The following is a 25,905-nucleotide window of genomic DNA, read 5'->3' as shown; positions in this document are numbered from 1 at the left end:
ACTGATCTACTGTGACAGATGGACGACGTCAGGGCATCTTTACAACATTTTATTAAAAATGTTTTTGTTGCATTATTCTATCAAGGCATCCATCCATTAACATAGAAAAGAGAGACAGATCATTTAATACTTTACAAATAAAAATCAATAATCGCTATCAACAAACAGATACTGGCTTGCCGAGGTAAAAACTATAGGAAGTTTTTTGCATGGTACGTTATCAGCTGAGGCGAGACTCTCGTTCTCTTTTCTTCTTTGGTTGAGTTTTCACTGCTGGAGTAACAAAACTTGGGGTCAGTGAAGGATTCAAGGCTGGATCTAATGCTGGGTTCAAAGCCAGCAGGTCCAAAATCCTGGCGCTCTGATCGCCTGTTGAGACACACAGCAAAAACGTCAGGAAAGAGTGGATTGAAACAGAGTAGATTCAAACAGCAGCTGTGTTGTTGAAGCTCACCAGAGTCGTCGTCCTCATCAGTGGGCTCTGGATCTGGACTGTGGACAGGTATTCGGGCCAGTGCTGCCAGCTCAGTTATAAAGCGTTCTTCTGCCTCCTAATGGACACAAGGAAACAGAGCTCACAGGAAAATGAGGTTTAATTCTCTCATCAAGTTGAGATGTAAACTACGCATGCAGGACACTAACCAGGGAGTCTTCTTTGATCCTTTCCATGACTTCATCCTGGGCTGCTTTCCTCCGACTCAGTTCTTCATAAATCATCTTCTGATCCAAATCACACTGATCCAGAACCTTCCTCTTGTGAAGTTCAACCCTTAATACATAAAGAAAAAAAGCATGAGGACAGAAAACTGTATGAGAACTAAGTGAAAAGCCTCTCCAAAACGAACAGCAGGACCAGAGTAACAGTACCTCTGCTGGAACTCTGCGGAGGCGGGTTTCTTGCCCCAGTTCACCAGCTCCCTCAGCAGGGCTCTGCTCAGCTGGCTGCTGCTGTCCTGCTTCTCACTCACCTCTGAAGGAAACGTGACGGCAGGAAAGTCGAAAGTTAAAAATATTGTTTGAGGGTCAGTCTCTAATAAGGTTTGAAGACAGGAAAAAAAAAACTGTAATAAACTGTCCGTGTTGGTTTCGTGTAATTTGAAATGACCTTGGCACAGTTTAAAAATCGTTGTAATGATCTCATAGAGCTACAATATATCTTGACAAAGAGTGTGATCGTCAGATGGGGTATATAGATTGTTGTCTCACCCTGGCTCTGTGGGAATGTCTTTGTAATGTCCTCCAGAGCTGAATAGTAGCTCTGGACCAGCGCAGCCAGAGAGTCTTTGGTCACATACACACTCTCTGCAGCGGCTTCCGTCAGATGGCGCTTGAGTAAGAAGAGACATCTTGGACTTAAAAAGCTTCACCGACTTCACCTTTAGATCAAATCTTATTAAACCCACTTCAGCTCACCTTTAAGTCATTGTCCTGTTTGTAGCAGGTCTGGGACCCACTGTGAGAGTGACTGCTCATCAGCTGGACGGCGTGGCTGAGGGCGTTGCCCAGCAGCAGCTGTGCGTGGCTCTGGAGGAGCTCTGTTCCCGTCTCCAGCTCAGACAGGAACTCCTGCTGGAAGTTGTTCCCCAACAGCTGACTTTCCGGCCCCAGATGCCTCTCTGCCAGGCTGGCACTGCTATTCTGTTAATGTCAGTAAACAACAACTCTAAATGTAAAAATAGAAGTAAATTGTGACGGTGATGCAGAATGGTTGTAGAAAGGCTCCTCAGATCTCATATGGTATCTCCCACCTTGCGAGATGAGTTAGCACAGGGCTGGCTTCTGCAGGGGTCGTCAATCAGCAGAGCTCTGAAGTCAGTCTGTGAGAAAGCCTTCAGCTTTGACAGCCTCATCTCCTTCAGCATGTGCAGACAGAAGTGCCTGACCACAAAGTACCGCTGCACCGCCACCAACAGGTGCTCGTGTTTCTTCCTGATCAGCTGCCCCATTTGACTGGAAGAAAGATCACATTCCATTCCTTTCTATTAGGCCGTAAACATTGATCTCAATGCTCCACGTGTTTATAGCCAAATCGAAGATCGCGGTGTTTCGACTCTGCTGTCAGACTAAAAACTGTTTGATTTATGTAAAGGATGTGCCTCAACAACGTTGGTTCATCGGGTTCACCTGTTGAGAGTGTAGCTCTGTCTGGCTGTGACGTCCTGGAGGATCTTCATCTGTTCCTCATGCAGATGGTTCAGGCAGGCCTGCACCAGTGCCATCCCTTCACTCCACACCTACACAAAGAGAAGACGGTTTAGTGAGGGACTGATCGAATGTGTCCGATCCACCGCAGCATGTGTACCTGTTCGTCTCTATCCAGCTCGGCCTTGATGTTCTCCAGTTGCTGTTTGGTGGTGTTCTCCGCCTGCTGCAGCTCAGCAGCCAGCTGCTGCTCCAGGTCCAACCAAAGTTTCTCACAGTGCTCAGCCGACAGCTTCGTCTGCGCCCGAACAGATGTGAGGAACCTGTCCTTGGCGAGATCCCCGAGCTTCTTTGACCATGAGATACGCAGTTTCTGAAGACACACAATTGCATATGGCTGATTTACAAGTACAAGCATCCACAGTGATGTAAACCTTAATGTTCACACGTTCACCTTCCACAGATCACAAAGGGCTTCTGCCACTCTGTTGTCCTGCTGCAGCTCCAAGTCACAGACCTGCTGCCTCTGTTTCATCAGGAGCTCCTGGTAGATCTGTGGTGGATGCAAGCCCAGGTTTAGATAGCAGCTTTATGTCTCTTAATGCAACACAATTAGTCAAGCTGCGAAGTAACTCCAGAAGCAAAACACAAACAGAAACCAGGAAAATCTCACAGCTACACCAGCCTAACAAGAAGTACTTGCAGGAAGCTTCTGGCCTATTTATCAGGTCACAGTGATTCCTGGTTCACACTGACGTAAGGGAAGGAGCGTGCTGTGACCTTGGAGAGCTCCTGGAGGTCACTGTACGTCTGCCTCTGTTCCACAGTGCGGCTCCTCTCCTTAGACTGGCTTCTCTCGAGCTTCTTCCTCTTGGACTCCTTTTTGCTGCACTTCTCATTCACAAGCTCTGCTGTTTTCCTGTTGCACTCTGGAACGCAAACAATGAACTTTTAGATGAGCAGGGTGAAAATAGGTCTGACGATATGATTGGAGTTGCTGAAGCTGGCAAGCTGAACATACTGACAGGATCTGGCATGTGTGTTTTGCTTTTGCACTCATGTACTAGTGATTAAAGTGACCACCAGCATGTCTGTAGTAAAACTGTCCAATCACACATCACACACATCAAATCACACATCAAAGAACTGCAAGATGTTTAAATTTGAGCGAGCTCAGAAAAAGGAGCTGAAGCAGTTGTACATTTATTTGACAAGTCCCCGATAAATCCAAGTGTCTTAATTATAACTATACTGACAAGATAAATATACTTTGGAACATAATCAATGAACAGTACTTGTGGTGCAAATCTCGTGGCCACAGCACTCCAAAAGAAAAGCAGTGTATATGACATGTATCTGAGCACGTTAGGACTGCAGGAGCTTTTTCCCCAGCAGAAAGCGATTGAATAAGAGTGTGAGACATGAAACTGTTCACTGCTGTCCTGAAAGAACCTGGCCTTATTTAAGGAGCTAAAGGGGATACTTAGAAAATGGTCTATTTAACAAGAATATAATTCAAGTTGAAAGTAGGTTACATGTTCATTCATTACTAACTGCCACTGGAAAGTCTTTAAAATAGATAGAAAGCACCTGAACACACAGCTTGTCGGTGTTCGACTTTCTTAATTGGCAAAATGCTTTTGAGAAAATGGAAAAACAGTTTTGTCAGATTAGAATAAATCCATTTACAGTTTTGCAACCTCACCCTCACTGCACAGCTGAAGCCCTTCGGTCAGAGCAGCCTGAATCTCTGACAGTATCTTCTCCATGTGACTGAATCTCAAGACGTCGTCACTGGTCAGCTGTTCTAGCGTTGTGGCGATCAAACTCTGCCTCAGAGACACTTCCCCCCTCAGCAAGGCAGGCTGGGATTGCACCAGCCCCGTGAGTTCCTCCCACCACAGCAGCTTCTGTTGGATCCTCTGAGAAATTAAAGTGTTCAATCAATCAGACGTCATGTGATGAGGATGTGACTAAAGCATAAAGGGGAATGAAAAGCACTCTATGCTGCTTTACCTTAAGATCTGCTTCTTGTACCTTCATCAGGTGAGTCTCTACCAACAGAAGTGTCTGACTGAGAGAGAGAATCACTTCCTGAGCTTCATCCGGAGAGAAAACGCTGGTCTTCCTCAGCAGATGTTGGCACAAATCCTCCACCTGTCTGCTGAAACTTCTGGACTGTGGAGAGACACCGACATTAATTAGTACTAGTAGTAGAGACAATACATTTAGAAACTATTCAGGAATATTTTTTGCTTTTTTACTGTTTGAATGCCACGTTCAAGGAGCTCTTTCTGAGCTCTTTCAATTTCTTCAAGCGTGCAGGAAGCATCGTGACTGTTCTCGGTGACAGCTTGTCCTGTTGGCAACTGTTTTCTCAACTCACTTATTTCCTGAAAAGATAAGTGATGGCATTTAATTGTTCTGTAGATAAATTAAACAGACAAGTGCCTTAAAAAAACATTGTGCATGCATGTATGAGAGTAGCGCATCTCTTTCTCTCACTTTTTCTTGCATCTGTAGGATGTTCTTGGAAAAGTCGGCATCGTTTTTGTCTTTTGGAAACCGACTGCTGAAAATCATTTTCAGCATTTGTAGAAAAATCTAGAGAAGAATAAAAGAAAGTACAAATATGAGCATTCCTTAAGAACTATCAGTGCATGTAAGGATCATCAAAGCTCACCAGGTATTTTTCTTCCTGAAGCTGAGTGCAGTGACGCTGTATATCCTGCAGGGCCAAGCAGTAAAGACTGATCCTCCCTTCAAAACTGGAGCAATAAGATAAAAGTTACTCACAGAAAAAACAAACAAAAAAAAAAAACTTGTCTATGCATTTTCATGAAGAGATTCATGTTGTGTGTTTTCAGTTCAGCCTACCCTGTCTGTGTCAGTGTGTGGGGATAATGAGAAACCCTGTTGAAACTCTGGTTCTGCAGGCTTTTGGGGACCAGGGAGGAGGAGATGTACTGGCTGCTGTCATCGTTGTCCTGCTCTTGGCTCAGAGACTCTCCGTCCGTGGAGGAGGACGACTCCTCATTGGGCATCGCTGGCAACTTGGAGTGCTCGTGGAGTGACGGGTTCGACGCTCCGTCTGCTAAAGGCTGCCAGGTACATGAAAAATATGATATTATTCAACAGCAGGGCACTGTTAATATGTCTGTTACTCACTACTAGAAGCTAAATACCTGAAGAATAGTCTGCAAATTTTACTGTTTCCAGTTCTAAAATCACATCCATTGAACTGCACTTCTGATCTGTACATGTTCAAAATGAGCAGACAAGATGGCTGCGCCCTGTGAGTTGTCGGCAGATCGAGCGCAACTAAACTAAAGATTTTTGCTAAACCAAACGAGAAAAACTAAAGATCAAACTGTTGGCGATGCCCCCGAAAAAGAGCGCACAGATGGAGACCGACATCGAGGAAATCCGTAAGTCGCTTAGCGCGATGACCGCGGAGATGGCCAGAGTCACTGAACAGCTGACCAAGCTAACAGATCTTGTAGCGGAAGTGAAAGAGTTAAAGCACATTATCAGAGAGAAGGACAAAACCATTACTGATCTGGAAAGAAGAATTGAAGATCTAGAACAGTACACAAGGAAGGAGGATGTAATAATCTCCGGGTTAAACATCAAACCCCGCTCTTACGCCAGAGCCGCAGCGACGGGTCGTAACATCGGCGAGGACGCGGAGCCGGGTGATCTCCTCTCGTTGGAGGAACAGGTACTGCAGTTCTTCAAGGAAAAGGACATACATCTGGACGCAAACAACATCTCGGCGTGCCATACGCTCCCCCGAAGGGATAAAACTAAACCTGCTATCATCATGCGCCTTGTGAGCAGGAAACACAAAATTGAGGTGCTTCAACAAGGAAAGAAACTGCGAGGATCCGAGGTCTACCTGAATGAGCATTTAACCAAAAAAACATCAGAAATTGCACGAGAAGCCCGGATCCTGAAGAAAAACCACAAGATCAGAGGCACATGGACAAGAAACTGTAAAGTTTTCATTCAGCTCAACGGGACCACTCCAGAGCAGATGAAAGTCATACTGGTAAGGGAACGTCAAGACCTTGATCAGTACAAATGATATTAAACTTTCTTCTAGTTCTGAGTGCCCATGCAGTTGGGGAGACCAAATGTGTCCTCTGTAAAACAGACATAACGTACCACACTATGGATTGTAGGATAACAGACAGAGGGAAAAGGAGACAGAGAGAGACAACTATTTTGGATTGGGACATAATGCGATTTCTATTCTTCTTCAGGACTATTCCAGGAACTTTATGTTAAGGCATTATCGGGATGTATATCTGCGCTTTGGATTATGAACTCTAATGTACGGTGGACAGACAAGATGGACAAATTTATGTTGGATTTGGGTCTAAGGGAGCCAGAAATGAAATGGGGTTGGGATGATTTGGGAAGCTTTGGACTTTTGGACATTTTGTATGTGTGGAAGTGTGAGTGTGTACAAGGGAGAGAGCGAGAGGGTGAACATGTATGTGAGTATGCGTGGAAGTGCGAGTGTGTACAAGGGAGTGTGCGAGAGGACGAGCATGTGTGCGAGTGTGTACAAGGGAGTGTGCGAGAGGACGAGCATGTGTGCGAGTGTGTACAAGGGAGAGAGCGAGAGGGTGAACATGTATGTGAGTATGCGTGGAAGTGCGAGTGTGTACAAGGGAGTGTGCGAGAGGACGAGCATGTGTGCGAGTGTGTACAAGGGAGTGTGCGAGAGGACGAGCATGTGTGCGAGTGTGTACAAGGGAGTGTGCGAGAGGACGAGCATGTGTGCGAGTGTGTACAAGGGAGTGAGCAAGAGGACGAGCGTGTGTGCGAGTACGCATGGAAGTGCGAGTGTGCACAAGGGAGTGAGCGAGAGGACGGGCGTGTATGTGAATGCATGGTTGTGGGCATGTACGCGTGCATGCGTGGTGAGTGTGCATATGATGCGTATGTGAGTGACCAAGAGTGCGCGTGTATGTGTTTATGTGTGTGCATGATTAGTCCGCGTGCGCGTGCGAATTCAGGTCTGCGTGCCCAAGAATGGAAAAAACAAGAGAGAGTGGTGTTGGCTCAGTATAATAACCAATGCAAACAAAAATGAATGATATAACACTTGTGTGCGTGCGCTATGTTTATGGCTGGGTGAGTATGTGGGTGTGTGTTTGCGCGTGTGCTACTCTATATTGTATGCAAGAAGGAGAGTGCAAGAGAATGTGTGAATGATTTCAATATTATGGCTCATGATGACAAATGAACAGGAATTAAATAACATATTATTAAATGATAGTGGTGATGAAATGTATCCTTTAAACAATAGTGAACTGTACTTAGAATATGAAGCCGATGATACGGAATTAAGAGACTGTTTACAAGGAAACTGTAAAGAAAATGAGTTTGGCAATGATATAGATCCTGATGAAAACCTCTTCAACAATTTAATCGGAAAGTGTCAATATTATACTGATGAACAATTTAGGGGTGTGAACATGGATGGAGCCTTCTCCATAATACATTTTAACAGCAGAAGTCTATACAAGAATTATAGTAGCATGAAAGAGTATCTTTATCAATTTAGCAAATTTACTGCCATTGCCGTGTCTGAGACATGGCTTGATGAGGAAAAGTGCTCTGAAGTACAATTGGAAGGTTATGAACTGCACACCATCAATAGGATAAACAAAAAGGGAGGGGGTGTTGCCTTGTATATAGATTCAGATCTGAGGAGCACCAAGATTAAAAATAAGTCAGTCTCCATTGATGGAATCCTCGAATGTCTATCAGTGGAAATTGAATTAAAAGGGTCAAAGAAAGTTCTACTCAGTTGTCTGTACAGGACACCTGGATCATGTCTAGACGCCTTCATCCAAAACGCAGAACACTTGTTCAGCAATATAAAGAAGCACCATGTTTTATGTGGTGACTTAAATATAAATCTTTTGAATCCCCAAAGAAGTACAAAAATTACAGATTTTATTACGTTAATGTACAGTCATAACTTTTTCCCGCTTATCACCAAACCAACAAGAATAACTACATATTCAGCTACTTTAATTGATAATATTTTTACAAATCAGATGGGTAATGAAATCACATCAGGACTACTTATAAATGACATAAGTGACCATCTACCCGTCTTCACCATCTTCCATAATTTCATGCAAAAGGGCAAATTTCCGACAACCACTCAATATAAACTCATCAGACATACAACCCCGGAGGCCATGGCGGCCGTCAAAATAGACCTTTGTGCACAGACCTGGGAGGAGGTTTATGCCTCTGTAGATCCAGACAGGGCCTATGAAGTTTTTTTAAACACACTCTTGACGATATATAACAAACACTGTCCTATTAGAAAGCAACCTATCACACAAACATCTAGACAGGGAAAACCATGGATTACAAGGGGGATAGTCAAAGCCTGTAATAAGAAAAAATATCTTTATAGAATGTACATGAAACACAGAACGAAAGAAACTGAACTTCGATACAAAACATATAAGAACAAATTATTAAAAATTATAAAATGTAATCAAAGATTATATTATTGTAACAAGCTAGAACAACACAAGAATAACATTAAAGGAACTTGGGAAGTGCTAAATGGAATAATCAGGAAGGGAATCATAAAACAAGGATACCCAAAGTTTTTTACTGAGGGAAATCAAATTATCAACAAGCCTGAGGAAATTGCTAATTCGTTGAATAATTACTTTGTGAATGTTGGCGCCAACTTAGCCAAAGAAATTGTTCAACAACCTAATACTACTGGAATTGATGATAAAATAATCCCAAATAATGTAAATTCTTTCTTTATCACAGGTGTACATGAAAAAGAAATAATTGAAATTGTTACCTCTTTCAAAAATAAGAGGTCCACAGACAACAACGATATTGATATAACTATGGTAAAAGAAATAATTAATTATATAGTTGCTCCTTTCACATATATCTGTAACCAAAGCTTCTTAACTGGTGTCTTTCCAACAAAAATGAAAACGGCAAAAATTATACCTGTTTATAAAAATGGAGACAAACATCAATTTAACAACTATCGACCGATTGCTTTATTGCCACAGCTTTCAAAAGTAATTGAAAAATTATTTGTAAAAAGACTTGACCATTTTCTCGATAAATATCAACTTTTATGTGAGCAGCAGTATGGGTTCAGGACAAACAGGTCAACATCAATGGCCGTCATGGATTTAGTGGAGAATTTAACCACAGCAATAGACCAAAAAAAATACTCCGTTGGCATTTTCATAGATCTAAGTAAGGCGTTTGACACGATTGATCACTCAATACTACTAAAAAAATTGGAAAGATATGGGATCAGGGGGGTTGCTCAAGACTGGATTAAAAGTTACCTATCAGAAAGAGAACAATATGTACAACTTGGTAATACAAACTCAACTAAAAGTCTTGTAACTTATGGAATACCCCAGGGATCAGTATTGGGACCAAAGTTATTTATCCTCTATATAAATGACATTAGCCATGTCCTAAAAAATATTAATTGTATCTTATTTGCCGATGACACTAGCCTGTATTGCTCCGGGCATGACCTTGATAAACTCTTACATACTGCCGAAAAGGAGCTTGATATTTTAAAAAAATGGTTTGACACCAACAAATTATCGATAAATGTGAACAAAACTAAATACATAATTTTTGGTAACAGAAAAATCAATAAACAGTGCTGTATTAAAATTGGCAGTGTAGAGATTGAAAGGGTGGATTCCACAAAATTCTTAGGAGTAACACTAGACAATAAATTAGGCTGGAAATTGCACATCAACACAATCAAGGCAAAAGTGTCAAAAACAATTGCTATATTACATAAAATTAAACATTCAGTGAATAAAAGTGCTCTTCAATTACTATACAACTCTCTGATCCTTCCGTATCTTAACTATTGTGTTGAAACCTGGGGGAATAATTATAAGACAAGTACTAATTCAATTTTCTTACTCCAAAAGAAGGCAATAAGAATTGTAACCCAGGCAGATTACTACGCTCCAACCAATGATCTTTTCATACAATTAAAGTGTCTTAAATTTCAGGATATTGTCAATCTGAACACCGCTTTAGTCATATATAAGGCTCATAATACTATGCTCCCTCGTAATATCCAAGTCTTGTTCAAACCCAGAGAGAGACAGTATAATTTCAGAGGAGACATGATTTTTAAAACGGCACCAGCGAGGACCAACTTGAAAAGTCGATGCGTTTCGTTTAGAGGCGTCAACTTATGGAATGATCTGGATGATACATTAAAGGGCTCCAAAAATGTTCACACTTTTAAAAAAATGTATAAGGTCAGTATTATAAATAAATATAAAGTTACTGATTAAGCCACTCTGGAAAACTTGCAAAGTATAGAAATGATTGTAGTCAAATTATGGCTGAGCATGTGTGTTTGTGTGTGAGTGTATAATTTTGGGTGTATGTCATGAATAATAGTATAGTGTGTGGGTGCGAGATGTATGAGGGTAAGAGATGCTGAAAGGTGGATTAAAAAAATAAATTAATTAATTTAAAAAAAAAAAAAAAATTATAAGGAGAAGAAGAAGTAATACCTGTATGAACTAGGTCGGTTTAGTTCTTTTCTTTTTGAGATATATTTTTTGTTGCTGTCTTGGTAATGTTTATGTTGCTAGGGGTAGGCGACACAAGTGATGAACTTCTGCCTATACCCTTTCAGTCAAATGTATTGTTTAAGTTGTAAGAATTATGCTACTTGTGTTTTCATGCCAAAAGAAGACTGAAATAAATAAAATCAATCAATCAATCAAAGCAACGCAACTTTCTTGCAGTGGTGTCAAATTCATTTTAGTTTAGATGCAACTTAAATCCAATTTGATTTTAAGTGGGCTATATTATTAAAATCTTAAAACAAGGCTAATACTACAAAAGTTGTACTGCCAACTGTCATGCATTGAGCAAGAAACTCACACATTTCTAACTCATTGCTGAAATTCCTGCCTTCCACATTGAAATATAATGATTCAACTTTCTCTAGGTTCTCCTTTCTTTCTAATGTCAATGTCACTTTTGGAAGATGTGTTTAACACTACCGACTCAGTTATTCATGCTACAAGGGTTATCAGAAAAGACATAACAAATGCAAGACTACCTAACAGGTAAAATAACTTCAGTTCCACAGGATAACGGTTTGAACTTACCCTGTACTTCTGGTTGATGGGGTAAACCACCTTTGCTCTCGATGCAAATGCAGCCACATCACTGTTCATGGGCGGCTGCTTCTTGTCCTGGTAAATCAGCAACATATTAATGAGAACACTGGACTGACGCACTGTGATGAGAACACTGTCCGTCTGTGTTTAGGCGCTTTGAGGAGTGAAGTACTTTATCATGGTTTGTGCCACTCGGAGCCTCCTTCCTGCTGCTGCTCACACAGTCACTGTGGTTGTTGTCCAATTCTCCATCCTCGGGTTCAAGCAGCTTCCTTGCGTTGTAGCCCTGTTGGAAAAAAAAAGAAGAAGAAAACACATGTTGATGTGAATTCACAGCAGAAACTGGAGAGGACTGGAGCACGGCGTGTTTACTTGTCTCGTCAGTAGCAGAGGCTTCAGGCAGAAGATGTATAGAAGCGCAGCAGCCAGGATCCCCGTCAGTCCTCCGCACACCGTGGCCGCTGTCAGCAGGCCGCTGTACACATGTAGAGACTCGGCGAAACTGACCAGAACATCCGTCCCGCAGTCCTCCATCATGTCCCGGTCCTTGTCAAAGTTTGCATCTTGTAAATGTCGCCGCTCCGGCTACCAACCCGAGACTCATCCCCTCCGCGCATACTTTTACATGTTTTCCCGCGTCCTCACAAATATTAATGCGTTAATGAGCCTAGATTCGCTGCGTGTTCACGCTTAAACTTCTCACGAAAACGCAAATTTGGTGTACTTCTTTCCAGTGGGTGGGTGAGATTTATGAGGACAACTGAGACAAGACGGTCAAGTTCGCGAGCAGGAACCGGAAGTCCGCGATTAATTTTTCAATGTATTAGCGCACGTGACAAGCAGCGTTTGAAAACTTGACGAATATGGTATGAGAAAAATTAAAATAATTTCCACATAGGGATTAAGACAGTGTTTTAATTCTATTCAAATATTTGGAAGAAACAGAAACCAAAATGAAAACAATAACATACGAATGTCATTTGTAGTCTTTTAGTTTGAAAGGCTCAGCCGGAAACCACCCTCTGTATTTTGTCCATTTTACATTTTTTTCCTTTTCTTCCCATAAAGTTTTGGATTTTTTTTCCTCCTCCAAATCTTGTTCCGCAGTGTTGCTCATGGCTTATTTGTTCGCGTTTAAAACACCAGAACGGCACGCTCTGTTCCCGTCCAGAGGCTGACATCCACAGAAGATGCTCTCTTTAACACTTTTATTCAGAGAAGCGGAGGAAAAAGTTGCGGGAGGCGACGCGGTATGTTAGCTAGCGGCTCTGCTCGGTGGTCGAATGCTGCGGGAACGCTTCACGGCGAAGGGCGTCTCGATATGGTCGTTGTTCCTGAACATCCTCGTCTGTCTCCCGCTCCCCTGGGTCTGCTGCCGCGATGTGTCGGCCGGACCGAAGCTTCGTCTCCTCAGTGACTCTACCTCTGCGGCTCCATCATGGTTCACAGCTGCAGCTCCTTCCTCTCAGAAACATGAGGTGAGTATTTACAGATGTGTGAATACAGCTTCTCATCTCTGTGGATAGCACAGAAGGATATCATTTAATCATAACTCATAAAAGTGTCCAACAGTGCAAAGAATATCAAAGTCACACAGGCAAACATTGTGGACAAAATACTGGAAAATATACATTTTAATTACTGTTGTCTTGTTTGCAGTATATCATTTTTACTTTGCTGTAATAACAATCTGTGGTCAAATCATCTAATCGTGCAAGAATGTAAAATATTGGCACAGTTATTATCTTGTTTTTCTAGATTATTGGTTTTAATATATATTGTTATTGTGATTATTCTTTTTTATTTTACTATTCTTTTATTGCTGTCCACTTGCTACGAGGTTTACACGTTAATACAAACTGTTGGAAAACTATTGTTTCTTGCCTTTCTTGCAGATCTGACATAATTATAGCATCATTGTATTTCAGTTTATCCTCAGCATTTTTTATGCTTACACACTGACAGAAAGTTTTAGTTTTTCTTTTATCTGCTACGTATTTATGACCACCTTGCATAAACTGTACTGAAATGTGGATATAATTATGTCCTTCAAAAAGTACAAATACCCAGAAATACAATTTAATTACAAAAATGTAAGTATTTGTGATCTGGTACTTCAAAGCCGAATGATATCAGACATTTCGACACTATTGTTTGCGTATAGCTGTATGGTCCAGTGAGTCTTACAATATTACGCAAGAAATCATATTGAACGTGTAAAATTGCACATCCTCTTTCTGTTGGCAGAGCCTGTCCACAACAGTGCAGCATGACCCAGGAGGGAAACGAGCTCTGAGGATGGATGGTGTGTGCTTTTCTGTGTTCATTAAATCTTTACTGCTCAAACGGTGCTTTAACTGAATACACACTACACTGCACTTTATTGTCCCCATAGAGAAATTACTTTTTGGCAGGTGCAGAAATAATCTACAATTCAGCATTTCACACAGCACAGTAAAATAACCCATTGACAATACATTCAGAGGCACATAGTCAAGGAAAAGACATGTTGCAGTCGGTTTGTTATTTTGGTTCTGACATGCATACAGTAAATCTTGGTCTCTCGTAGCTGTACAGATCGGTAAGTGTTGAAACTCTGTGTATTTACACAACAGGTACAGCTGAGGTGACTGACCCCGGCCCGCTCCTGTCCTCAGCCCCCGCCGGTCCGCGGGGAAACTCTTTGTTCAGCTCCATGTCAGACATCATGCACATCAGGAGCGGCAGAAGCACGCTCACCAGATCCAGCCCCGGACTCTCTCTGCCTCAGGTGTGTTACTTCATCTTTATTAAACAGTTATTAATAAAGTAACAGTGCTGGAAATAATAACATAAATAACATGGTTTTAATTGACTGTTCAGGTTCAGAGCGTGCCGCCTCCATCAGTGTTTGGTGTGAAATTTCAAAAGTGTGCTCAGGTAGGCTGTTCGATCAACCACATCTGTGTATGAATGCGTTGTCAATCGTTATATTTTTCCTCCTCAATCATGTGACTTGCCCTCAGGTAAAGCTGGACACGCATCCGCCTCAGCTGACCTTCTTCCTCCGGATCCAAAACCTGGGTCCTGTCGGAGGCACCAACCTGTCCCAGGTGGCGGTCCGGGACTCCATTTCAGGGATCGTGCCTGTAAAAACTGAGGGCCGGGTGGTGGAGAAAGGCTACCAGACGTTTACTATAGACTCACTGATCGGTATGTTTGGCTGTCAGAACAACTCACAGGACAGATTTTCATTTGAATGCAGTCAACAACAGATGTTTTGTTTTTAAACGCTGTTTTCAGATATGAACATGTTGTTTTTATTCTTTTCAAGCTGGCTCTCACATTCTTGTAAATTACACCGCTCATGTGAGGAGTCATAGGAGTGAAGTCCTTGATCTTCCAGCTTTTCTCACCTTCTCCAATGCCTCACAGGTACGTATTTATAACCGAGACATCTATTCACAAACATTTTGATAAACTACAACTGTTTCTTTTAGTTCCACTGTGTCAGTTTTTGCGGTATAACACAGACATTTGCAGCCTGTTTTATTTTCTTCACTCCACAGAATGACGTGAGCATGTTTGGCCCTTTAGCAGCTAATCTGACTCTGAGGGTGAATTCCACCGACAGGGTACGTCTCACATGGATCCTTGACTGGAAACACAGCTGCAGCACTTGGCATCACATGTTTGTGATTTCCTCGGTTCGTAAAACAGTCTCAATGGAAAATCTGACGTATCTGCCCTCCACTTCTAGATTTTTCCGAACCACGGTGTCCATTTTGCCGGATTTGTTGCGGGCTTCTTTGTCACGTTACTGCTGCTGTTGTTGGGGTTTCTGCTCATGACCCTGATCGGTCCCAGAGCCAGACTGAGCCTTCTTCAACAACGGGTATCACAAAATTTAAAGAAATGTTGCTCGAATTTCTGCAGTAAATTACACTTGAATCCTTTTTTGCTCATTGATTACATCAGTTATTTTTCTATTCTTCAGAGAAACAGAGGCGATTCGGACCCTGAATATGCAGACTGCAACCTGAGTGAGACTGTTAAAGATGAGGCGGCGTTCGAAGACAAGATGGTGGACATCATGGTGCTGGAGGATCCCCAGAACATGTACCAGGCTTTGGAAAAGTGAGTCGACCCTGAAGGGACTAATGTCCGACAGCTGGGAAGGCGGAAAGTTATTACTTGAGGAATTCCTACTTTCGAAATAGAAATATTCAAATGACATCAAGCTGTGAGTGAGTCCCACAAGAGGAACTCTGTTTCACTCAGATGATCAACACATGGGTTAGCTGATGCTTGTTAAGTCAATATTTTTTTGATAAAAGTCGCCTCTACACATATGAAAATACAACTTTTTTGGTAGATTGAAAGTTGTGTAGGATGAACTATCGTAGCTGAGGCCCATGAAGGCACCCTGTTGTTTGTCTTATGATGATACGGTGTTTTTATTACACAGTCCAACATTAAGAAAAATCGATTTCTCATGTTGATGTACAAATTAAGGATAGACCGATACATCGATATAATCAGCTGATATTTGAGTTTTTTTACTTGTATTGGTATTGGCCGATACGCGCGTGGATTCGCTGATTTATTTTTTTTACCTGATTCTTATTTTAAGCTATAGACCTGTAATATTTGCTATCACTGTGTCATTTTTTTGGTGTAAATTGAGGGAGCAAAAGCAGTATCGACCCCAAATATCAGCTCAAGGAAATCAGCAGTCCATAATCGGCTAAGTGTGATGGGAAAAAAAATCGATATCGGCATCGGTTCTAAAAAATCCATATCGGTCTATCCCTAGCACAAATATGGTGTTAAGCACCGTCACTGAGTCACTCCCTGCATTACTTTATTTTTTTAAATCATCTTTTGTAACTAATGAAAAAGGCAAAATTCACGTTTTATTGTTCACCATTCTAATAATAGAGTAAATCCAGAAAGAAAACACAGCCAAGAGTCACTAATGAAACTCCCATCCCTGGATGATGAGATAAAGCTGTGGAATCAAAATAACCAAAAAACAATATAGTTCTCTAGTTGCATTATTTTTATTTAATAAAGTAATTTTTTAAAACTTACAACTAGTGAAATGTTAAGGTTTATTTTATTTCTGATTGCACCTGTTTGCCATAAAGATCATTTCTCTCTGTGTATCTGAACTGAAACCTGAACCGCTTCACTCTGATTGCTCTGTTCAATCCCTCCCAGCCTTGAAATGTCGACGCTGCTGCACGCCACCAACAGCCTGGAAGCCACGCGGATTCAGATTTACAAGGACGTGATGTCGTCCCTGCTGGGCGGCCTGCGATCGCGGGGCCAGGCCAGCACCCGGGCCCAGCAGAGGCTGCTCAGTGTGCTCCACGGACAGCTGCTGGGAATGGAGGGCCGCCTCAAGGAGGAGAGAGGGGCCCGCATGGCCGCCCTGGCTGCTCAGTGCAACCTGGAAACCCGCGAAGAAATGGAGGCGGAGCATCGCAGAGAGGCTGCAGAGAAGGCTCAGGCCGAGCTGCTGTGTCAGCATGCAGACCAGCAGGTAACAGGTGTTTCATTCTTGTAATTTGTAACATGAATTGTCTTTGCAAAGCTGTAAGATTTCTTCTTTCACGTCACCAGGAGCTCCTGCAGTGCAGCGTCCTTCTGGAGAAACTCCACAAGCTGAGCCAGAGTCGACTTCAGCGCAGCTTGTTGGTGCGGCACGAAGAAGCGTCGGCGAAGGTCCAGAGGCAGATCATCGAATGGCGCCGGGTGGAGCTGCACAAGATCTTCTCTGAGGAGCTGGAGGAGGCCACCAGGATGGGAGAGCTGGAGAAGAGCACGGCCAGGAGCCTTCAGCATGATTACTTCACCTGTCAGGTAGAGTGGCAGTCATTTAGCTGAACGTTGAGGAACAAAAGCTGCAGGGTGTCATTGTTTGATTTGTCCTGTCCAGGATCAGCTGGAGGAGGTGTTGGACGTCATCCTCGCCAATCAGCGCTATGTGCTGGCTGAGCGCAGCGCGCAGAGGAAGTTCTTGGTGCACAGCCTCCACAGCCTCAACAGCCTGATCTCGGACACCTTCACCAGCACCTCCAGCAGCTTGGACAGCTGGTTCACTCACATCAGGAGGTGGGAGCCTTCTGTGTTTACTGCAGCGGTTCTGTTTTATCGATGATGCTGGTACATTACGGTTTGTCACTTAAATGAAAGCATTCTTCAACATTTTCTTTGTATTGCATCTTTGTAATGTTTATTCTTCCCCGTTCTTAGTGATTAAATGTAGTTTTATTTGTGTTTGTGTTGTTTTGTCCACCAGAGGGAGCTGTGGGCCTGCGGACCAGCTGGACCAGCTGCAGGAGAAAGCTCAGAAAGAGCTGTTGATGGTCAGGCAGAGACTTGATGAGGCTCTGAACCAGGAGAGGAGAGCCATGCGCTGCGGACTGATCAAGAAGAGGAGGGAACTCATCTCTGAGATGGTGAGGGGATCACAGATATGAACCAGCAGCAGTAGAACACATTCTGCAGCTTCTTAATGTGTTAACTCTTGCTCTCTGCTGTCTGTCCAGGTGAGGCTTCACAAGCAGAGACAGAAGGACCTGTCAAGTCTTTCTAAAGATCTAGAGGAGAAGCTGGAAGTGGCGCAACACTTGAACTGCTGGCAGAACCTCCTGACAGCTCAAAGCCTGGAGCTCGCAGAGCTGATTAACAGTCTGGATGAAGAGGCAGCAGCAGACATTCGCAAGGTGCCGCCCGGACGCGACGAATCAGTCGCTCATATCATCCAATCAGAAAGAAGAAGTCAAACTGAGCTTGTCTCTCTGTGGTTAAACCTTCGTCTGGTTTTTAGATGACCATGCACGTGATCCAGGGTGCTATCGCCGATGCCAGAGCCATCCAGCCCTCCGCAAGCCAGGCCGTGCTGACGCTCCTGCCCCAGGGGGCGCAGCGCTCCCCGCTGCAGGTCGAACCCGAGGCGCTGCAGGCACAGGCCCCGGCACAGGGAGCCAGCACGCTCCTGCAGGGCCAGGAGAGACTGCACCAGGAGGGCAAGGCTGCTCTACGCACGCTGAGCTGCACCAGGGAAGCTCTGCAGGAGAGCATGAAGACGGAGCTGCAGGAGCAGAAGGAGCTCAGGAAGAGCTGCAGAGACTTCTTCAGGTCGGAGAGACGATAACACAAGTCAGGTCTTATTAAGTGATCTTTCATCCACAAAAACTGTGTTTATCTTAACCATAATCAGATATTTCAGAAGGAGAAATAAAGAAATGAAAACCACATTTAGGAAAGTTTGACAAAAATAAACTGAGTGATTTTGGAAAGTTGGAAACATTCTGTTGCTTCCAGTGTTCAGGGCATTAGTGGATGAGACTCTCACTCTGTATGTACATGTACTGATTATATTGTCTTGTGGTCATGCTCCCCAGCGTTTTCACACCACCACAATAGAAACATATGCTTCGCTGAAGGCCTTGTCTCACACTGACACATATTTTTGGCTCAGACTTTTAGTACCTGTTATAAAGTAACCAGATCATTCCAGATCAAGATCATTCCATCTTTATTACACTGCTATTATAGATTATATTGTGTCGGGACAAGTGCTGGGTGAAAGAGGGATACAATCAGGAAGTATAGATCGATAAAATAAGTCATGTAAATGTATTTCTCTCTCTCTCTCTCAGGTGTCTGACGCTGTCTCAGCTCGCTCTGTCTGAAGACGACAGGCTGAGGATGAAGCTGGAGTTCCAGAAGTGTCTGTCTGTGGTGGACCGCTGCCTGGTGCTGCCCCACGCCATCTCCAGGAGTAAACTCCACGCAGCCCTGACAGTGTGGAGGAGAGACAGCGAGAAACAGATGGTGAACACACACACACACACACACACACACACACACACACACACACACACACACACACACACACACACACACACATACAAATCTATTTATAACTTAATTCATGGCTAAAATAGTAGGTTTTTTTTGCTTCAGCTTACATCTGATACATAATGCAACAATTGAGTTATACACGGCAGTGGTTTCATGTGTCAGTAGATTCATACAGACATGAATAGTTCTATACTTTTCTACCTTAGTTAGACTATTTTTCAATTTAGAATTATCCACATAACAAACCCTCATAGTTAGGGAATACTGTACCCCTCAATAATTGATTCTTTATATCTCTTTTTAAATTGAATTATGTTTGATATGTCTTTTATCTCCACACACAATTTGTTCCATGTTTTTATTCCACATAAGTCTTTCAAGGTATTGCTCACTTTATAAATCTTTAGATTTAACTTTGACTCCACAAGGTCAATGAAATTTAAACTTTCAGATTGTGAAAATAGTGGATCGATGATTTGTGAACAATTCTTATTGCTGTTTTTTTTGTAGAGTAGAAAGAGTCATTGTGAAGAACTGGATAGTTTGTTCTGGACATGCTTTATGGGAGTCTTCCAGTGTAGGATTGAATATAGAAAACAGAGAAGCCCTGACATTCCTGTCCCCAAAGCCTGGACGTCCTGGAACATTCCCAGTGAGGCCTGTTCCTGCTTTGCTGTCCCTGAAGCACCTCCAGCAGGGGGTAACCAGGATTCATCTGCATCAGATACCGAAACCGCCTCAACAGAGTAATGTGGAGGAATCCTGGGAATCCACAAACCTCGGCTTCCTCCTGTGTCTCTGAACTCCTCACCCTGCAGACTGCCAGCCTCAGGAAAAAAAAAACCTTTATCTAAGATCTGATTCTACAGTATAATTAATGTCTCCACCAATCTCACAATCGCTTTTCCTTCAACCCTGTGATGATTAATCTCTTCCCTCCACCCGAAGACCATACTTCACTTCTTTATACTGAAGAACCACGGACTCACCTTCAGGATGTCTGATAGATTCCTATGAACTCATCTGGACTGGATTAGCAAACATCTGTGCTTTCTGGATGATCTGTGAGAGGGAAGCTGATCTGTTGCTCCACAGCCAAGACTGTAACCTGAATTCTCCCCGACTGTCACTCAAGAGCAGAGATAGCAGACACAACGCCTTCCTGAGATTTTTGAACAGGAGTCAACATAAAACAAGCAGAGTCCAGTAGTCTAACTGAAATACCATCAACAATCTGTGAGACATTTAGAAAATGACCCTTGAGAAGGTCTTCTTAACTCCCTGCTTCCATCCAGTTCATCACGAGGTCTTCAGATCAGATGAAAACATTTTATTCCCACATAACTTTTTTTTTCCCCCTTTTTCTCGAAGCCTGCCCCTATAAATACTCTTTGTTTATGTGATATAATTCTGAACTTTATTCTAAGGAAGAAAACCTCTACGTTTTAAAGCCAAATATAATCGTGCTGTTTAAAAACAGGAGAGAAAAAGAGAACTGCGACCGCCAGTGGAAACCACACCGCTATCTGCCTCAATTGTGTGGCCGCTGGTTGAGCGCACATTGTTATGCAGAAATAATAAAGGCATCCGCGGAGTGGTTTCATTTCTAATCACATCATAACAGTGAGCTCGGAGGCTTTTTCCCAACCGCCTTGTGGGTGTTGTGGTTTCTTGCAGGCGAACGCGCAGTCCAAGGGGAAAGCCGGCGAGGCCAGACAAAAAACAGACACGTCGGACCTGCTGCAGTTCCAGAGCAGGCTGGAGGAGAGGATCCAGCTGTTCGAGAAGGAGAAAGAGATGGAGAGCGGAGTGATGAACAAGGCAAAGCTTTTCCTCATATTGATCCCTTTCATTTACCCTCAGTCTCTTTGAAGTGCTTTTATTTCCACGTGTTTCATCAAAAGCCAATGGCAACAAGACTTGTCGAATGCTGGCAGGTGTTGGAGGACATGCAGAGGGAGAGGGAAGATGCTCTGCAGTCTCAGGCGGGCGGCCTGGCCGTGCAGATGGCTGCCGTCCACTACCAGAAGGCTGAGAGGAGGACCAAAGTCCTGGAGACCACCAGAGCCATGCTCAGCCTGCACAGCATGCTCATCCAGCTGCTCCGAGAGAGGAAGAACCACGAGACGCAAGACATGGCTCAGAGTATCCAGAGCCACTGCTCGGTAGGTAGCCGCTACTGTCTGTGAAGCATGTAAAGATATTTAAACCCTGCTGTCTTGCAGAGGAAGCTTGAATTTAAAGTTTTGCTTATTCTGTGGACTTAGTGAGAGAGTTGATTAAATCTTAATTAAAAGAGTTCAATGGCCGCAGGGTTTGGAGGAAGCGGAGCAGCAGCTTCAGAAGGAGAGGTCAGAGTTAGACGGCCTCCCCCAAACAGAGGCTCCCGACGGAGATCCACACGAGGACGAGGGAAACCTGTTTCACCTTCAGCTGGAGTGCCGCATGACGTTCATCCTCCAGGAGTCGTTTTACAAACGTGAGCAGGTCATGGCTGTGATGGCTGAGAGGTGAGCCGCCAAGGGACCGCTGCGCTCAGTGGAGACGTAAATTTCACACTGAAACATTCGTTTTGTTTTCAGGTTTCAGGTACTGACCGCCAGGAATCAGGCGCTGGAAGATCTGAAAGAACAAATGGAGCTCAAGAAGCTCTACGCAAACTGTGACCAGGTTCGGCTCAGTTCAGAAAGGATCGACAGGAAACATCCAAAAACAGCTGAAACCTGTCCTCCAGGTGTGACGTCGTCCAGATTTTAAGCTTTTTCCTTCTCCGTTCTTCAGGATTTGGACTTTGCGTCTCGGCTGGTGAAGCAGTGTCAGGTCTCAGCGGGCGTTCTCCTGGAGGCTCTGCGGCTTCTCCTCCCAACGCTGCCCGAAAGCGAGCTCCTCTCCATCACTGACGTCCTCTGCCCAAAGCAGCACCCTCTTTCTGCAGAGCAGGAGCATTCTGGGTAAGAAGCAGGGTCAGGATCACCTACATCCAGACGCCTCTCAAATAAAAGAAGGCTCCAGTTCCTCAGGTGCTCTGTAGAGTCTTATTTATGGTTTTCTTGAGTTCTCTTTTTGACCCCCTCAGAGTGGTTAAAGCCTCAGCCCTCAGTGAGTTTTCTCTCGGGTGCAGTAACACTAAAGATAGTATTTTTGCTCCGTCTGTTGCATTCCAAGCTTTGATTTTCCAATTTTCCCGGAAAAGGAGTTTATTCTCAGAAAGAGCCTCTCCTGGGACAACGAAACAGTTCAGAAAAACCTTCGATTTGGCAAATGGCTCTCGGCCTTTTTCTGATCTGCACGCCAAGTCACAGTCCTGTAGTTTAGCAGTCCATTACCGTCGGTAATGCTAGAAGGAATTTGTTTGTCCTGGAAAAGTTGTGAACTCAGTTTTGATGTTACTGTGTGAGGAAACGGTCTCACAGTGCGCCCTGGCTCCGCCAGCGAAACTGGTTCAGATTACATGTTTATTAGGGAAATGATCTAACTTATTGTCCAACAAAATCTGATTTGGGCTTTAACTGGTGTGTCTTACTTTGTGTCATCGTCCCTCCTTCCTTGAGCTTTGATACAGTTAAAGCAGTTTGGCCTGGAGTTAAGTCCGCTGCCGGGGTCTCAACAACACGGCTTTCTAAACAGAGTGATTAAATGAAATCATCGATTCAAGAGCAGCTGCTTGAGCGTCGGCCATCTCCCCGCATCGTCGTGACTTTAAGGAACAAAATGCTGTCCTGAGCACGTCTTCACCGGGGTCTTTCTCCCCGAGCCAAGATGGAGAGATAAATTATTCTGCTCATCATTTAATTTCCTTCTCTTCCTGATAGCCTGGAACAGGCTCGTCTGGCCCCCGCTGAGCCTGGATCGCCCTGCTGATGAATAAATGTCTCATGCATGTGAGGTTGCTTTGGATTCAGGCTGCCTGGCTCAAGGACAAGGGAGTGAAAATGTTCTCAGCAACATGCGGGACATGTGGTTTTATTCTCGATTTCAACGGACCTTTCCCTGCTTTTTGGAACCGAGTCGATTTGTTTCTCACAGCAGCTTTAGATCGAAATCAAAGGATTTTATGTGAGTTATTTATCATTCAAGCAGGGAAATAAAAGTGTCTAAGTAGTTGATCTGAATTGACAGGGCTGATATGTTTTTTTGAGATTTTGAACATATGTTTTGTTGTTTTGTTGTTTCGTTGTTCACGATGCTCGCAGTGTATTCTACTGTTCATACCAGGTGAAACAAGCCTCTTTTTCTGAATATGCCAAAAACACAAAGCCATAAAGTTTGGAGGGCATTTTTATTTATTCACATTCAGACTGAATATTGAACACTTTAAGTCTCTAAAACCGTCACTAATCTGTGTTCCGAGTCCATTGTGCTGAAGATAAACTGTGTTTTTAATCACCCACAGTTCAAAGGAACTGTGACATGTGAGCGTGATAAGAGTGTTTTCACACTCTCATCAAAACCACAAGTTGAAGTTAACAGTTTATCCATCTCATCTGAATATTAAAAAACATTCTGGTAGGATTTAAAATCAAACCGCTTCATCTCGATTTCCAAGCCTGTGTTTTTAACAGGCTCAACATAATGTAACTCTTGTAGGACGATATGAGATTTGATGAGTGCGAGTGCTGTAGAAGCCCCGTTCTCAGTTGATACTAATGTCATAAAAATGAGTAACTGTATGTCCTCATCTGCTATGAAGCATTTAATCTGTATTATTCTAATAAAAGCATGTCGACGCCCTTCTGACCAGGTGCACCGGGGAGTTTAATCGAACTCTTCCTGTCAAACTGCGAGAAGATATCCTGCAGAAAAATCTCCAGAGTGTGCCCTGCTGCTCTGCAGAAACAGAGAGGTGAGTTTATTAAAGTTCTCTTTTTTTCCGTCGGCTATGTTTGGAACGCTTGATGTCACAGTAATTTGTAGTTCTGCGCTCGCCAGCGTTGATGACAAACCTCTAATTCAAGTGAAATATGCCTTTCATCAGAGGAGTTGTGTGGCTTGGCTGCAGGGGACACACATACACACACACACACACACACACACACACACACACACACACACACACACACACACACACACTCTCCTAAATACTCCAGCACTAACAAAAGCTCCTTTGTCCTCTGAACCTCACACAGACTCCGGGAAAAGAGGCAAAGTCTGATGGAAAAGCTGCTCCCCAGATCCCAGCTCCCGGGCGACACACCTCCGCCGGTTCAGGGGAAAGAAAAGGACAACAGTTTCACAAAAACACAAGAGTTTATTTATAAATCCGCCACGCCTGGTGAACTGCTGCGCAGTGACGGTGCACAGCGAGAACCCACGGACACAGCGACAGGAGGACTGCACAGCACGGCGGAGGAGCGCACCGCCTGCAGTTCAGCTTCTGGAGAAAGGCTGTTTGTGTTTCGAGAGCCACCTGAGTCGCGTGACTTTGCAGATGTTCCCAAACGGAAAAAGAAGAGGAATTTCCTCAATCTGAAGAAAAGCTCAGTGGCTCCAGCAAACCTGCCCTGAGACCTTTAAAAAATATGTTGCTGTGTGTTTTATGATGTAGTCCGCAAAGATCCAAAACAAATTGGTAGTTCTGTAGCACATTTTTCTGTACTTCTCAGAGTGTTTGTAGCATCTGGCTTTGTTTCTAAGTAAAGGCAGCTCACTTCCTCACCCTGTTAACCAGTTGTCTTCTTGTGCCACATGTGGCTGCTGCTTGTAGCGGAGGACAAGGTTCAGGCAGTCTATTTGGAATTCATGCCAGGACTCCTCCGGGATGCCCTGCATGTGTCCTTCCAGCAGGCATGCAAAATCATGCACGATCTTCTGATGGCCGGTGTAGGAGTGGCTGGCCCCCAAGGAATCTGCTTTGGCGAGGATCTGAAACATACAAACATTGGAACAATTTAGTATTGCACAGGTCGTGTAAAAGAGCAATGGTTAAAACTGAAATGCAATCTGCATGTAGACATTGGGATTCTCACCATCTTCACTGCATCACTCTGGTTGCTCAGGGGCACCTCGGCTGATGTCGTGGAACGCTTCTTCTTGCCCTGTCCGGTGGTTGTAGATGTTGGGCTGTGGGAACCTGTGGACCTCACTTCATCATCCTCTGAGACAGCAGACTGCTCACTGGGGACTGTTTCTCCCCGGACGACGTGCTGCAGGAGGAAGCTCCAGGTCTCCGTGATCTGGTCGTCACGGCCGCTCCTCTGTGGCCGGCCAGCCCCACTCTTCTTCTCCTTCTTCAAAATCTTCCCCACCCTGGTCCTCATGTTATCATGACGCTTCTTGCACTGGGGGCCGGTGGCCGGAGGCTCCAGCTGCTCTCTCACTCGGCCCCACCGGCTGTTCTTGGCCGCCACGTTGAGCCAGTCCTTCTGCTTCTTGTCGCACAGCAGGGGGTTCTCCTTCACCATCTCAGAAAGCTTCAACTCGGCCTCTTCCGTCCAGCGGTAGTCTGGGATTTCTTTTTTCGACACCCGGACCCTCTTCTTTCGCTGACTGGCGGCCTCGTCCTCACCCGGTGGTGTGTCCGAAATATCAACACTCACAGCGGCCTCTGGCCCATCGGCTTATGGCCTTCTTTGCTGACTAATTCACTAATTCATGGTAGGAAGAGATATTCTTCACCCCTGATTTCCCCTGAAGTTGGCACAACTTGCATTTTATTGACTATCCAGATGTGCACAAACTTCTACTACAGGTTAGGGTTACACAAAATTAA

At 43.9% G+C, this 25,905-nt stretch overlaps 2 protein-coding genes across 2 annotated transcripts; one reads left to right on the top strand and one right to left on the bottom strand.

The window, feature by feature from the left end:
- Positions 1 to 35: 35 nt before the first annotated feature.
- evc (EvC ciliary complex subunit 1) lies at positions 36 to 12,072 on the bottom strand. The gene is made up of 20 exons (XM_030092322.1): positions 11,712 to 12,072; positions 11,512 to 11,625; positions 11,328 to 11,414; positions 5,020 to 5,243; positions 4,826 to 4,910; positions 4,648 to 4,746; positions 4,407 to 4,535; positions 4,159 to 4,320; positions 3,848 to 4,064; positions 2,923 to 3,071; positions 2,597 to 2,695; positions 2,303 to 2,515; positions 2,125 to 2,234; positions 1,749 to 1,950; positions 1,414 to 1,638; positions 1,207 to 1,327; positions 868 to 970; positions 643 to 769; positions 455 to 551; positions 36 to 369 (listed from the first exon to the last, which is right to left on the bottom strand). The coding sequence occupies exons 1-20, from the start codon at positions 11,874 to 11,876 to the stop codon at positions 221 to 223; spliced, it is 2,877 nt and encodes a 958-aa protein (XP_029948182.1). The 5' UTR covers positions 11,877 to 12,072; the 3' UTR covers positions 36 to 220.
- Positions 12,073 to 12,417: 345 nt separating this feature from the next.
- On the top strand, positions 12,418 to 24,854 carry LOC115388983 (limbin). Its single transcript, XM_030092321.1, has 23 exons — positions 12,418 to 12,817; positions 13,587 to 13,644; positions 13,955 to 14,109; positions 14,202 to 14,258; positions 14,345 to 14,531; positions 14,653 to 14,753; positions 14,888 to 14,953; positions 15,079 to 15,213; positions 15,316 to 15,455; positions 16,542 to 16,866; positions 16,947 to 17,186; positions 17,263 to 17,438; positions 17,626 to 17,785; positions 17,876 to 18,052; positions 18,157 to 18,467; positions 18,992 to 19,166; positions 20,874 to 21,017; positions 21,134 to 21,361; positions 21,510 to 21,706; positions 21,779 to 21,866; positions 21,978 to 22,147; positions 23,938 to 24,039; positions 24,323 to 24,854. Exons 1-23 carry the CDS (start codon positions 12,623 to 12,625, stop codon positions 24,699 to 24,701), a joined length of 3,966 nt encoding a protein of 1,321 aa, XP_029948181.1. The 5' UTR covers positions 12,418 to 12,622; the 3' UTR covers positions 24,702 to 24,854.
- The last annotated feature ends 1,051 nt before the right edge of the window (positions 24,855 to 25,905 follow it).

Source organism: Salarias fasciatus, chromosome 5 (genome assembly GCF_902148845.1).
Source record: "Salarias fasciatus chromosome 5, fSalaFa1.1, whole genome shotgun sequence".
NCBI lineage: Eukaryota > Metazoa > Chordata > Actinopteri > Blenniiformes > Blenniidae > Salarias > Salarias fasciatus.
This window is presented reverse-complemented; position numbering and strand designations above follow the sequence as displayed.